This window comes from Gymnoscopelus braueri (genome assembly GCF_963280865.1).
Source record: "Gymnoscopelus braueri genome assembly, chromosome: 17".
Classification (NCBI taxonomy): domain Eukaryota; kingdom Metazoa; phylum Chordata; class Actinopteri; order Myctophiformes; family Myctophidae; genus Gymnoscopelus; species Gymnoscopelus braueri.
The window spans coordinates 28,470,569-28,484,568 of NC_137617.1; the positions used below are offsets into that span (position 1 = coordinate 28,470,569).

At 40.5% G+C, this 14,000-nt stretch overlaps 1 protein-coding gene across 3 annotated transcripts; it reads right to left on the reverse strand.

Annotated features, from left to right (window-relative positions):
• Nucleotides 1-618: 618 nt before the first annotated feature.
• Nucleotides 619-13,460, reverse strand: tdrkh (tudor and KH domain containing). Of its 3 annotated transcripts, none has more exons than XM_080454918.1 (14): nt 13,413-13,460; nt 7,561-7,715; nt 7,377-7,468; nt 6,513-6,714; nt 6,167-6,306; nt 5,709-6,039; nt 3,733-3,899; nt 3,262-3,437; nt 3,059-3,123; nt 2,788-2,939; nt 2,542-2,646; nt 2,314-2,368; nt 1,588-1,665; nt 619-1,484 (listed from the first exon to the last, which is right to left on the reverse strand). In XM_080454918.1, exons 2-13 carry the CDS (start codon nt 7,682-7,684, stop codon nt 1,610-1,612), a joined length of 1,665 nt encoding a protein of 554 aa, XP_080311044.1. In that variant the 5' UTR covers nt 7,685-7,715; nt 13,413-13,460; the 3' UTR covers nt 619-1,484; nt 1,588-1,609. The 3 variants fall into 3 exon arrangements, with proteins under 3 accessions (XP_080311044.1, XP_080311045.1, XP_080311043.1); XM_080454919.1 differs by lacking the exon at nt 13,413-13,460 and adding an exon at nt 10,916-11,123; XM_080454917.1 differs by lacking the exon at nt 13,413-13,460 and adding an exon at nt 8,926-9,136.
• Between the last annotated feature and the right edge of the window lie 540 nt (nt 13,461-14,000).

Below are 14,000 nucleotides of genomic sequence, written 5' to 3' on the forward strand. Positions count from 1 at the left end.
ATTGTGAACAGAAAGGGGATGTCAAATATATAAACATTTGAATGAATATGACATGATCTGCTTATATATTATTCTGCACTATATTTGTATTAGCTTATTTAGGTGAATGCTGATTTTGTATTCAATGTAATACAATGCAATATGAGCACATCAATAAAAAATGTAACATCCTTCTGAAAATAAAATAAGTATCCCATGGCCATAAATAAAATATGCATTATGTCTTTGGATAATAGCCTTTATCTAACAAACATCCAAGCAGATCATAATTGCTGCCGTCCGGCAGAAACATTGTGCCTCTATATTTCAACTCGCCCCTCCTCGTAAATGTAGGTCTGCTATTTTAAAGTGAAATGTCTGTATGTTTGGGTTTTTTATAAATATTGAGCTTGTATCTATATCATAACTACATTGGATAAATTGGAACACAGGTTATTTTTTCCATTTCCTGAAAAGAAACCGTTTTGGACATACATGAGGTTTCCACCCGACAGCAGCAATATGCTATAATGCTTAACAATTTGATATACTGTATACAGTGATCTGAAATAAACACATGGCACTTTAGTCTCTTTAACTTTATTCAGCAATACACACTTATGGTGTAGATATAGAGCTTTAATGTTTTATTCACAGCAATATTTAAGACATTTAAAGGGATAGTTCACCCCAAAAAAGGACTTATTTTCTATCAATTACACACCCCATGAAGCCTTGAATTCATGGAGATTTTTTATATCTTTTTGTCGATTTCCTAAGACAATAATTTGCTGACCGGTGGAAAGATGCTTATGTCTCCGGCAGGAGACTCAAAGTTGACACTTTGAGTCTCCTACCGGAGCCGCCACCGGTCATCAAATTATTAGCTTAGGAATGCGACAAAAACAAAGAAATCTCAATGTATTCAAATCTCCATCGGGTGTGTAATCGATAGGAAAAAAGTCATTTTGGGGGTGAACTAACCCTTTAAGCCTTTATTATTATTATTATAACTCTGCTGCAGACACATTTCCATATTCAACAAAATCCGAATAGAATGTTCAGTACAGTTCTTATATAGTAGCATCTGAAGCCTTATAAATAAATGTGTCTTTAAATCTATTTGATTTACAATTTACAAATATAAAAATAAAAACAAAACATAAAACATAACCATTCAACAATGGCCTTCTGGTTCCGATAACTCACATCACAGTGCTTTAAACAAATAATACTGGAATTCTGTTTACTCCTTTCTTCAATTCTCATACACATAACACTGTAAGAACAAACTGAAATAAAAGCAGCAATAGGCTGAACAGAACAGCACGGAAGGCTAAATATAATCTCAATTAATCCCGTTTTCGAACTACACATTTGGCTGGAAGAACTGCCTGTTGCACACTTGTCAAGTAATTATGGCTTCGTTGAGGGTTCATGTGGTTGTGGGGGGAGTGTCACTTCATCCCATTTATACTGATGGAGTGGATAGTCAGTGCTGGAAGCTGAGGGGAGAAGAGACCTTTATACAGACAAATAGTGGTTCACCAGGCCTCCATAATGTGTAGATGGATTATGATATTAATCAGAGAGGAGGTTATTGAATACCGTAACACTTAGAACTTTGGTCTTAGAGCAGCTCGTCCTCGAGTACATCATCAACACTTCCTGAGATTGAGGCAACTTCTGAGGTATGAAGAGAAATAATTTAGTTAATGGATGCTCAGACAGTGACCATACATGTGAGAAATACAGCAATGAAAAGCATGTATTAGTCCCCTTTCTATCCTATCCCTGTTCATATTGAAACCACCACATTAGTGTCTTACATTAAGTGCCAGTGTGCTACCATTGCAGAATCAGAGGAGGTGCACTGGAATAAGATATGTCACAGATTTGTCTGTCTGTCACTGTATATGCAGATATGCATTTGTATGCATGCATATACACTTTGTCCACCAGAGGATGCTGAAAACACACACCAAACCAAAACAAACTTTGGCTGGAACACAAGTATTCACCCCAAATGCAAGGCAATGGCTTAGCTATGCACAACTCTAGGTTTGACGCTTTGCTATAGGCCTACTGGAGCCACATTAAAAAGAAGACCGCTGCGGTCCTGAACAGCGGCTGATAGGAACACACACATACAAACACACACATGACCACACTGATCTACAAAACTATGGTCTCCTTCTACACCCTCTTGACTGCCTTGCACATCTTCATCTCAGGTGCTGGTGACGGTCACGGCAGCGTCATTAATCAATAACACCAAAAAGTTTTGTTGGAGACAGATGATCTTCTCCTTTAACCAGTTTGTGTTAAACTCACCTGACAGGCTGATGCAGGACAGACTTAGCTCGGACGTTGCTCCCATCACATCATCCTAAGGAAGAACAGAAGATGAGAATGTCTTAAGCCTAAGGCATTAAAAGGAGTGACAATGTTTTCAGTGGGGGGAAGAGTCTGTCATCATAGGAATCTCATTCTCTATCCTTTCCCATTTTCACAGTCAGTGTACATGAGAGAAAGAATGCAAGCCAAAGTTCAGTCACTCACCAGCATTCTCTGAAGACAGCCAAGGTTGTCCCCATCAACCGTTCCCATATCCTGGGACCTCACAGCATGGCCAAGCAGTACGAGCTCCTCACCCAAGTCCACAGCCTAAAAACACACAGAAAGAGGATAGAACACCAAAATACTATGAACAGCAACAATACAAACAACAAACTGCATACATTTTTTTTTAAGTAAACCAGCGGCCACCCAGAATTGTAATATAACAGGTACAAACACACAGCAGACCTTGCCCTCATTGTTGTCATAGAGCTTGACGCTGGGCCAGGAGGAGACCTCAGAATGAGAGTAGCTGCATAGTTTGGCCAGCAGGGGTCTCCACTCAGCACAATATGCCAGCCTGTCAAAGTCATCCATGGATTCCTCAGTCCACACCTCTCCTGGGGAACCGGTTCACAACAAATATAGTTTGAATATCTAGATTGATATATAGCTAGATACGTTATTGGGGGGGGGGGGGGGGGTATGCATGCATTTATGTATATACACAATTGCTTACCTGCTGGCTTCACTCCTGCTAAGCTACACTCGATGGCCTGGAACGGTAAACTGAGGAAGTCGCTCCTGAAATGCAAATGCAGAACATTACCAAAACAAAACATTACAGTCATTAATTGTGCCATTTTGGTACTTAGTCATTACATAATAGTTTGGCTTCTGCATCTCCTATACATAGATTATAACCTCCCCCCAAGCCTTTACCTCATACTGCAGAGGCAGTCTCTGGGTAGCTCCCCGTTGTCTCCAAAATCCACATAGTACAGATCCACCAAGCCTGAAGGCAGGACCCCTAGCACCCTGGCTCGGTTCCATTTGCCTTGTCTACGATATGGGGCGGCCACAATGTCCCCGACCACAATGGTCTCAACCCTGTGCTCCTGGAGGACATAAAACCATGGTTGTTTAGACACCCAGAATAATCCATATTCGTAAGATTATAAGAACAATGGAACTTGGTTCCCGCAGTAATAAAATTGCATGGTGACAGGGCTCATTGCGTGAAATTCAATAACAACTCCACTTCTCTATCAACAATGATTGTGACTGAACAAACACTCTATAGCAATCAGAATATAGAGCTTTAACTTTTTAAAGTGTGTGTGTGTGCGTATATCTATATACACTACATTGTTTCCCTCAACAGAACGCACAGGCTGCAAGATTTTGCCTTACAGTCAGGTTTCCGATGCTGTAAAAGCGGTTCATTTCTTCGGTCAACTTGTCCAGCTGAAGGGAGCGCACCCCAAGGATCTGGATCCAGAAATGGCTTGGGTTTTCTGAGGCGGACACAAAAACTTCCAGGTGCTCATCGGGCTGGAAGCTCAGGTCCGGGCTGGGAACTTGACACAATAAGAGCAAAAATGTGAACACACAGAGCATTTATTTGTGTAGAAAACAGCAGGCTTTTTTTGTGGAAAGGCCCTCCCAAAAAAGTGGATCACACAGTCGGCATTTAGTCTCAACTTTCAACTGAACTTTTGGAAGTTCAATGCTTTTAGAAGGCGGAGGGTTTCTGTGCGCTTTTTCTCAACTTTTGGAAGTTCGATGCTTTTAGAAGGCGGACGGTTTCTGTGCGCCTTTTCCTCCCATAGAGGTTCAATGTAAAACGTTTGGAAAAAAATTACGCTGTGTTTTTCATTTGCCTAAGGACTCAATGTTACTCTTCTAATCCACCCGATGTGCTTAAAATGTGCAACTACTTTGTCTCGTCTGTGCATTTTCACTTGCCTATTGTAAGCTACAAGCTTCTCTTGCAAACAGGTGAATAGGAACAAACTGAACTGTGATGAATCAGGAACATGTACAGTACCTCCCATCACATCTAGTTCATATCAAATAGTGTCACCCAAATAAATAACTGTAAATTACTGTATTTGTAATGAGCTATTGGATGTGTCCACAGAAATACAGCTTTTAAAACTTGCAGCTAGGGTACGCTGATTTTTGGTTAAAACAAAACGTATTTGGTTAAAAGGTTAAAGCACTATATTCTGATAGTAATCATTGCTATATAGTGTTTGTTTAGTGACAGGAGTCTCTCGGTCTCTCCAGCTCTTTGATGAAAAGAAAATACGTTTTCAGGTAGGTGCCAAAATGTCATCCAATCAGGAGAGAGTACCCATTTATCAGCTTAAATTTTAATGGTGTTCCAGTTCCAATTTCGTCTGCTCATTTCTTTGTGTCATCACTTCCAATTTCACTCGTTTAATCTGTATCCTGTTTGAGGTCTCCATCCTGATTGGATAAAATTGATATTCCGACCTGAAAATGCATTTTCTGCTTAACTCATATAGTGCCAATGACGTCTTTTGACGGCCGTTTTCAGTGTGCCATTAGTGCCAGTTTGGTTATTTTTTTTTCTTTTTAATCTCAAAGGAACTAGGAGAAAACGATTTTCAAAAAGTTAATGCTCCATCCACTTCAATGTTAAAATGTAAACGGAGAAATGTTTTTCTCCGTTTGATCCATAATGCCTGTGGCATATGGATCAACAAGCTTGAAATAAGCCTGGCAGTGAATGAGTTAATAAAGAGCTGTAGAGACATGGAGACTCCTGTTACTGAACAAACACTCTATTCTATAGATGGGTTTCCGCGCGACGTCATCACAGAGCAGAGTGCGCAATCTGCGCATGCGGGTGGTAGAACGAACCGGAAGCGCCATTCACTCTGTTGTTATTTTCGGGATTTAGATAGGCATAATGCTGCTATTTTAGGCATAATAGGCATAATGCTGCTATTATATACAAACAGATCCAACTTCCGACAAATCATTTTTATTGAAGATATTAGAAGTTATTACAAACTGCATCATTTAATCTACTTTCATTAAACCCGGTGAAGACCATTTCTTTTATGAATGTACATTTGACTAGAGCTGCTGCGGGTAATAGCGCCCTCTACTGCTCAACCCTCCACTGCGCGCGCATCATCCTCTCATGTTTACAAACAGGAAACCCATCTATAGCAACGAGTACTAAAAGAATATAGAGCTATTTAACACTTATCTTAATCAAAGAAAATCCCTTACCCTACCTTTAAATGTACAGTTCATGGAAGAACAAAATCTGGTAATAACAGGGTAATCATTATTCAGGAGGAAATAAGCCTGTGGCATTCCAACTTTAACTTTTGAAAGCAGCAACGTACTTTCAAACTTGGACACGTCAGACAGCGAGTCTGGTGACATGATATCTTCCTCCTCTTCATTTTTCTCCAGATTTGGGGCTCTGAGCTCCTTTGCCTCGTCGTCACACATTACTTCAGGTTCTGCTTTGGTGCCTTTGGCCTCAAGGTGCTCCTGTTCCTCTGCTTTGACAGAGTAGGGACCGTTGTTGTTCAAAGCCAGTGGTTTGACCTCCTCCATCTCTGGCATCTGTACCTCAAGGTCCCGGGGTCCCCTCTTGTGGCGGAGGGCAGAGGCTTGGGAGATCATCTTTCTCATTGTCAGGTCCTCCCTGACTTTCTCTAGGATCATCTCCTGAAAATAGATAACATTAATTCCTTCTTAAATTAACAGCAATGTGAATGCACTGATAGCATAAATAATCCAAGAGGCCCAGTATTAGTATTACAGCTTCGCTTATTGTAGGAGTCGGGTCTCTCACCTTGGCCTGTTTGACTTCCTGACGTGTTCCTGTGATTGTTACGTTGCCCGTGGCCTCTAGGCTCCGTCCCGTATCCTTGGGACAAATTACTTTGGCCCCGGTGGTCCTTGAGATCAGCTTAATAGACTCGCCCCCACGGCCTGAAACAAGACATTACAAGACCACGTGGCACAAAGACAGACCTGAATTTCGTTGAAGCACAAGTTAAAAGTAAATGTCATCACAGGAAATTAGTTAATTTTATTGGTAGCAGGCTTTATAATGTTGGAACAAGAGGCCTGAAAAAGACTAGTCTAGAAATATTGGTGCACTCAACCAAAAAACAAGCTCATCTTGATTAAGTTACCTATGATCCGTCCAAAGGCTGTTTGAGGTACCTCTAGGGTCTCAATCGTTGGCTCACAATCTATGGCCAAGTTCTCCAACACACAGCTGGCCAGCAGCACCTGTTCAGGGGACCCTTGAAGCACTAGGGACACAGCAGCCTGGGATCCCGGCTCCCCCAGCTCAGAAAGCACCTTTACGTCAGCTCCAGATTTCTGTCTCACCTAAAATGTGTGAGCGAAAGAGGAGAAAACAGAGTTAGCAACAGTAGTGCCACACATAATAGGGCTCACAATTCACCAAAACTTAAAAGTCTGCCTCCAGCAAAGCTTACTTCCGGTTTGAAACACTGCAGGTACCGGCTATGGCAACCACACGGATTAGCAGGTGGATTCTCAAAGTAAATTCAAAGTGAGTGTGACAGTTGGGATAATAGTATCCCCTTGTGCCAAATACTGCTTCAGGAAGAGCAGCTTACTGTATATAATATATATTTTAAGCATATATGCATCATGCGGATCTACGATGTGACGTGTTGTGAGCTTGTAGATCTGCAATTTTCAAAATGTCTTAATGTGAAAAATAAAAAATGTGGAATATTCAAATCTTGTATGGGGGTCCCTGGCACAACATATTTTACAGCTTACTGTATTGCTTTTTCTGTTAGTAAAAAAACATGCATTTGTCAAAAAAGGTCTATGGTGCCTCTGTAATTAATGTATGGTTATTGGGCATGGGAAACTGTTAAAATATAATGGAAGGGGTCTTCAAAGTGAATTTTAAGATCCAAGGACAGGACTGCAGAGGAACTATAAACCATCAGGGTTATGGAGATCATTTTCAAATGTTGCTATGTGAATCACACAAGAATTGTATTTACACTCACCGTATCCATAAATGTGGCTTGACATTTGCAAATATTTCTGTAAACTTCAATGGGAATTGTCATCTTAGACTCCTCAGCATCCACCACTGGAGCTGTCAATGACAAAACAAATTGCTGAATTTTAAGTTTCCTACGGCATAGTGATAACATCGATCTAATGACCGAGGAAGCCAAATAAACTCACAGTTGTCAGTGCTACCAAGTTGTCGGTAGACAATATAGCCCACAGTGGCCCCAACAGAGAGTCCTGCTGCCAGGGCCACCATCTTGCCTGAGCTCAGGGTGCTACTCTCCTTCACTGCGTCCATGACACGATGTGCGGCCAGTGGAAGACTCCACCTGAGGGGAGAAATGCGGAAGTAACGTATGAAAAAGGTAGTGCACGCACATCCGTGGCCCAGGTGCTAGACAAACAAAGTATAATGAAAAAAAGAATAGAGTCTGCACACCGGTAAAGTTGCAAAAAGCTCCACTTGGTAATTTATTGCTCGTCAACGTTTTGGCCTGTTCAGACCTTCATCAGGACATATACAGTATGTATATGCATATATGCAAAATATATATACACTTGTAATGTTTGCCAATGACCACCATAACATCATCAACAACATACAGTATGATTTGTGACTAGGGCTGCAACCAACAATGTAATTATTTGATTAATCTACCGTATGCAATTCATTTAGAGCACAGAATGATGGTAATTTAAGGTAATAATTTCCCCTCATGGATGAATTAAGTACCTACCTACCTACCTAATAAAGTATACAATTATGGTAAATGCTAAATTACACTTTTTATGAACCTAGAGTAGACAGACATCTGAAAATGTATTAATATCAGCAATATTCTCTTGACAATCAATAATAAGAGAAAAAGATAATTTGATTACTATTTGTTATATACTGTAGTTCAAGTGGGTACATTCAGCAATGTAAGAAACATAAAATGTAGTGTGTTATGGTTTTTCATTGCACTCAAGACTGTATCAGTAACCAGCTCATTAATTTGTTGCTCGCTTTTTTAGCCGAAACAGAATTCATCATGCAGAACAAACATTTAAGCATAGCCAGTCAAATCTCATTTCATACACTCATGATGTATCCCGTCACTCCATCAGTAATTCTTCACTTGGCAAAATGTGAGTCACTAGCATACAAGGGCAGAAGCAGTGAAGCACATACTACAAAACAAAATAATGTATACATCTAGTATAAATACACACAATCCACACACACACACACACACACAGCGCTATGGTGCCTTTAAAAGCGACAAGCCAAAATGTGTGCAGGAGACAACAACCCACATTAAATACCAGAGTTGGGAAACCTCCAGTCAGTCCATTAAAAGGGTAATGCAAGAGCACAGGATACACCCCCGATTTTTACAGGGCTTTTATCATTGTACAGCTATAACTATAACTCAGGGTATGACAAGAAAATGAGCTGGAGGTTATCCAACGCTATAAGTGAATATTTGCCCACTCAGAACCAGGGACCAAGCGGACTGTGACACAACACCACCACCATGCAGAGGCGTGTCTCACTGCGAGAGGAGGGCTCTGGGGCTGCAGCGGAGAAACACGTGGGACTTGGACACTCCCACGTCCATCTTGGAAGAGCTGTGACAAAATGACCCAGATCTTATTGGATCTAGGTTCTAACTGTTTAAGTAAAAACAATGGCAAACGTTTTCAGCATTCACACAAGATGCCTTGGCAGGATAATCTGTATTCTGTACTACCTTTATAATTCATCAATAGCGGGAACAACCTGAAACACCTTTTTGAGCTGTAGGCTTGTAGAGCCCCCGAAAGCAGACAGGTCAGTTTTACTGAGAGAAATGGTTCTCAACGTGGGGGCCGGGCGGAGGGGGTTCCAGGGGTCCCCAGCGAAATTTGTTAATATAGCATTCAAATCAGTTTTACCACTTTAATCAAATATGTGTCATGCTGATCTACGATGCAACGTGTTGTGAGCTTGTAGATCTGCAATTTTCAAAATACATACTTCATCAATTTGAGGGTCCTTGATATGAAAAAGTTTGAGAACCACTGAGGGCTTAAGTGGTTATAGAGATATTAAACATTAATATAAAAACGTGTTTGAGATGTGAACCCATACCCTCTACATGGTCAACACTGAGTTCAGTTAAAAAAAGTTGTTTATATGGATCAGTTGCACTTTGCATTTTGTCTATGGTCACAATAATTGAAATTCAATAAATATGGTCACATATCACATATCGCCCTCTTTCGGTTGACACTTTACCTCTACTGCACTGCTGATTTGTTCTCTTTGGAACCATTCTGTCAGGAAAAGGGGTCAGTGGACCATGCCATTAATAGTTGCAAGGAGATACCAGAAAACAAAGGTAAGGGTGGACAAGTTGAGAAAAGTGGGATTTGAGGACACGACTTTCAATATATTTTTGGTAGTAGAGAACATTACAGGCAGATATATAGCCTATTTGGCTGTTTAAACATTAAACCCTGATTAGGATATGGTTTATTTAAAGGTGCAGTAAGTGATATTTATTGTCAAAATAAGTGTTAAATAGTTCTATAATCTGATAGCATTCATTGCTATCGAGTTTTTGTTCAATAACAAGGGTCTCCCTGTCTCAACAGTTCTTTAGTAAACAGAAAATGTATTTGTAGGTCAGGATACCAATTTTATCCAGTCAGGAGAGAGAACGCATACAGGATACAGGATAAACTAGTGAAATTGGCATGATGACACAAAGAGGAAAAAAAAATTGGAACTGTTCATTTGAAGCTGAAAAATGGGTACTCTCTCCTGATTGGCTATAATTGGCAACCCACCTGAAAATGTACTGCATTTTCTGTTAACTGAAGATGTTAAGAGACACAAAGAGACCACTGTTACTGATTGTGACTGAACAAACACTATATAGCAATGATTACCATCAGAATATAGAGCTTTAACTTTTTAAAGTGTGTGTGTGTGTGTGTGTGTGTGTGTGTGTGTGTGTGTGTGTGTGTGTGTGTGTGTGTGTGTGTGTGTGTGTGTGTGTGTGTGTGTGTTAAAGTTTATAGGCCCTTTAAATGCTCAGGTTTATACATTAGATGGCAGTATGCGTCAAGAATACTGGATGCCAACAACAGCAAGTAAAAATCAAGAAGAAGAATGAGCCAATGAGGCAAAAAATAGCTGTAAATAGGAACGAGGGGTAAGCACGCACATCCTAAAGCAGTTAATCGGGTGCTGGACAACAATACGTACATGAGAAAAAGAGGGGAAGAGGGGAAAATAGCTGTACACATTGCATTTTATTTTAATCTACAGTTATTGTATTTCCTGTTAATCATTACTACACTCGTTCCTGGCTGTTTGACTGGCATTGATTTTACACGATATTTAGTGTCTACAGAAGGGTTTCAAATCACTATTTAGTATTTTAGGTGCAACGTGTTCGTGAGTGTTTGGTCCCAGTTATTCGCATGTCAGAAATGCGCTTTTCGGACACCATATTGGCCTTCTGTGCAAATCCGAGGACACCGAGAGACCACCAACCTGCGTGTTTGTCTGCAGAGATCGTTTCTCCCCGCAGTGCTTCAAGCGCAGATAGATGAGCTTTTGTGGTGCTTCCTCTCCGTCTGAACGACTACTACGTTGTTTCGAACCCCGCATAAGTTCCACCGGCCGGTGAGCGTCAGAGCGTGTATTGCCGAATACCAAAACGCTCGCCCCAAAATACAGTCGCCCCGGGGAAAATCCCGCGGTATATTCACCTGTTATTACAAAACGTAACCTCGGTTAACTATGCCTGAAACCTAGCCTTATTCCTAAACGTAACCGCAGTAAAAACGGTGCCAAAACCTAACCTTACTCCTAAACTTAACCTCAGTAAAAACTAAGCCTAACTCAAAGCCTATTTCTAACCTTATCCTCAGCAAAACAAATAGGATACAAGAACCGCTGGTCCGCGAAAAATAATAATAATGGGGGCGAGCGTGTTTTGGGGCGAGGCTTCCGGTTACCGTATAGCCTACTGTATAACGTAACGTTAATGTAGATGTTGTAATGTTATGCTATGCGCGGTTCTCCGCGATGCACGCATCCTGCTGTATCTGAAGTCAGACCCTGAGAGACGAGGTGACGAAGACTGGCTGTCGATGTGAGGACAGCCAAAACGTCAGAGAGCCATGTATGTCCAGGTACAGACCAGTGGTGGTGTGAAGTAACTAAGTACATTTACTCAAGAGACAAGACTGTATTTAAGTACAATGTTGAGGTACTTTACTGGAGTATTTCCAATGTTCAGTACTTCTACTTCTACTCCACTATAGTACATCTCAGAGGCAAGTATTGTACTTTACTCCATTACAATTATTTGAAAACTTTAGGTACTAGTTACTTTGTAGATTCGTATTATTATTACAAAACATACATTACCCACTTCAGCCCTATATACATTTCAACCATTTGAAAATAGCATACAATGCGTCGAGCTTGTAGATCTGCCATTTTCAAAAGATGTGTATACATTTGAAAACTTGTGAAATGGTACATTCTGTACGAGTACTTTTACACTTTTTAAGTATATTTTGATACCAATACCTTTGTACTTTTACTCAAATAAATTCGAACATTTACTTGTTGTAACAAAGTATTTCTACATTTAAGTATTGATACTTTTACAAAATATATGTAAAAAATTTGAGTACTTTTTCCACCATTGGACTGTAGGTACAGACCGCTCCACAAGCCTGGCAGGAAGCCCTGCAGACGAAGCAATGGTAAATATAGGAGAGGACCTAACCTGTCCTGGACTGAGCAGCTGTTGTTGCTGGAACAGAATAAACCTGTACATCTTATTCTTGGCATCATAACAGCTCTAACTTGCATAGTTTCAGTATGCACTCTGTTTTTACAGCAGCTCAGGCTCCAAATAAGAGTTCTTCATTGGGACACCACCAGTCACACTACAATTGATTGTCAAAGGGCGGTGTTGGGGCCAAAATGTGATTTATTTATGTATGTATTAAATCACTGTGTGTGGGTGTTGATTGCACGGTTAATCGCCACCCTGGTGGAAAGGTAGCCTACAATAGAACCTAAATCTGACCTCAAATGGGTAATTGGGGACAGGTGCGCAAGTTTCGATGTCTACTGTGAATTTATGAGTGATTTGTTTAGAAAGAAACAACTATTATGTACTATGGCTGATCTCAATTATCACTATAGAAACAATAAAACTGGCACATCCACAGGTGCAGGACCAACAGTGGATATATATATAATAAATAATAAAGTGCACACACTGTAAATTTAAAAGAAGCTAAGGCTTGGAATGTGTAGGCTCCAATTTTCACCAGGAGCTGTGCCAACTGCCATCATCAGTACTTTGGGTATACAGCTTATTGTTGACCAGAAATGTCATTTGTTGTGAATAAATACCACCTGAGGTGGACCACAGACACACATTGAGCATCTCCCTCACAATGTTCCCCCAGCACAAGTTCATTTAAAGTTCAATAGGGGGTCAACATATTTGACAGGGACACAAGAAAACAGAGCGTGGGCAGTTTATTTAGACGTTTTATACCTGGATCCAAGGCAATCTCAAGTGGTTATTGGCGTAAATGATTTGACGGGGATTCTAATTACCAATTTGCCAGGAGAGCAATCAATAGGTTCTGGCAATCTGACATAGTTTGCCTGGGATTGCTGACTGCGTGTTGGTGAGGATGACGAATAAATAAGCTCCGCAGTTATGTTACTGGATGAGTGCCATGTTCTACTTGTACATAGGATTACGTTATTTGGTTTGTTTCCATGTGTCACTTTTTTTGCTGTTGCCCTCAAGACTCCGAACGACCACAAACTATCACGTGCTAAGAAACCAGCTAACGCTACAGGCTACAGCTACAGTGCATTTGCTGGCTACAGATGTACATAATGATCCAACACCATGACATTGTCAATACAACACGGACATTGATTGTGATATTGGTCTAGTGTTGAATATTTAACGCCAACATTGTAAAATAAGATTTTAAAGACTTACACGTAAACCTTTTCTCTCCTTCGACCGCTGTCACAGTCTCCCCAAGAACAGAACAGTGTTGCCACATTTTACGAGAGAAGTAAGAGACCAGGTTTATGAAAATAAGCCCAAAAAGGCCCCACATCATGAGCACTTTAAAACTATAATATGCATCGGCTCTTTGAAAATTGCCAATCTACAAGCTCACAACGACGCGTTGGGTAGATCTGCTATTTCCAAAAAACACTTGCAATAAATGTGGAATATGTTTGAAACACAAATCTGGTACGGGCCTCCCTGGCACAAAACATGTTCATGAAAATATTTGAGAACCACTGGTTTAAATAATAATTAAAACATTTGGAAACAAGCCTAAATAAGCGACTACACTTTAGAAACAAGCCCAAAAAACAGCAACCATCAATATTTACAAGCAACTTAAAAACAGAAAAACAAGCCCAAAGTCGCTTATAATAAGTGGACATGGCAACTTTACCCCCTCGCAAACCATGCACCAAGGGTACCTCGTTCACAACACCGGCTGCGATTGGCTAGCTGGGACCCTTCGTAATTTCTTAGCCAATCATATTAGTTCAATCGTCACAGAGC

What these genes read in the sequence shown, in the direction of transcription:
- tdrkh (XM_080454917.1), bottom strand. Translation starts at nt 8,990, where the DNA reads ATGGACGTGGGAGTGTCCAAGTCCCACGTGTTTCTCCGCTGCAGCCCC. An exon ending in GCTGTCTTCAGAGAATGCTG is followed by an intron (nt 2,369 to 2,541) that starts GTGAGTGACTGA and finishes GTTCTTCCTTAG; the next exon opens with GATGATGTGATGGGAGCAAC. An exon ending in GTCCTGCATCAGCCTGTCAG is followed by an intron (nt 1,666 to 2,313) that starts GTGAGTTTAACA and finishes TTCATACCTCAG; the next exon opens with AAGTTGCCTCAATCTCAGGA.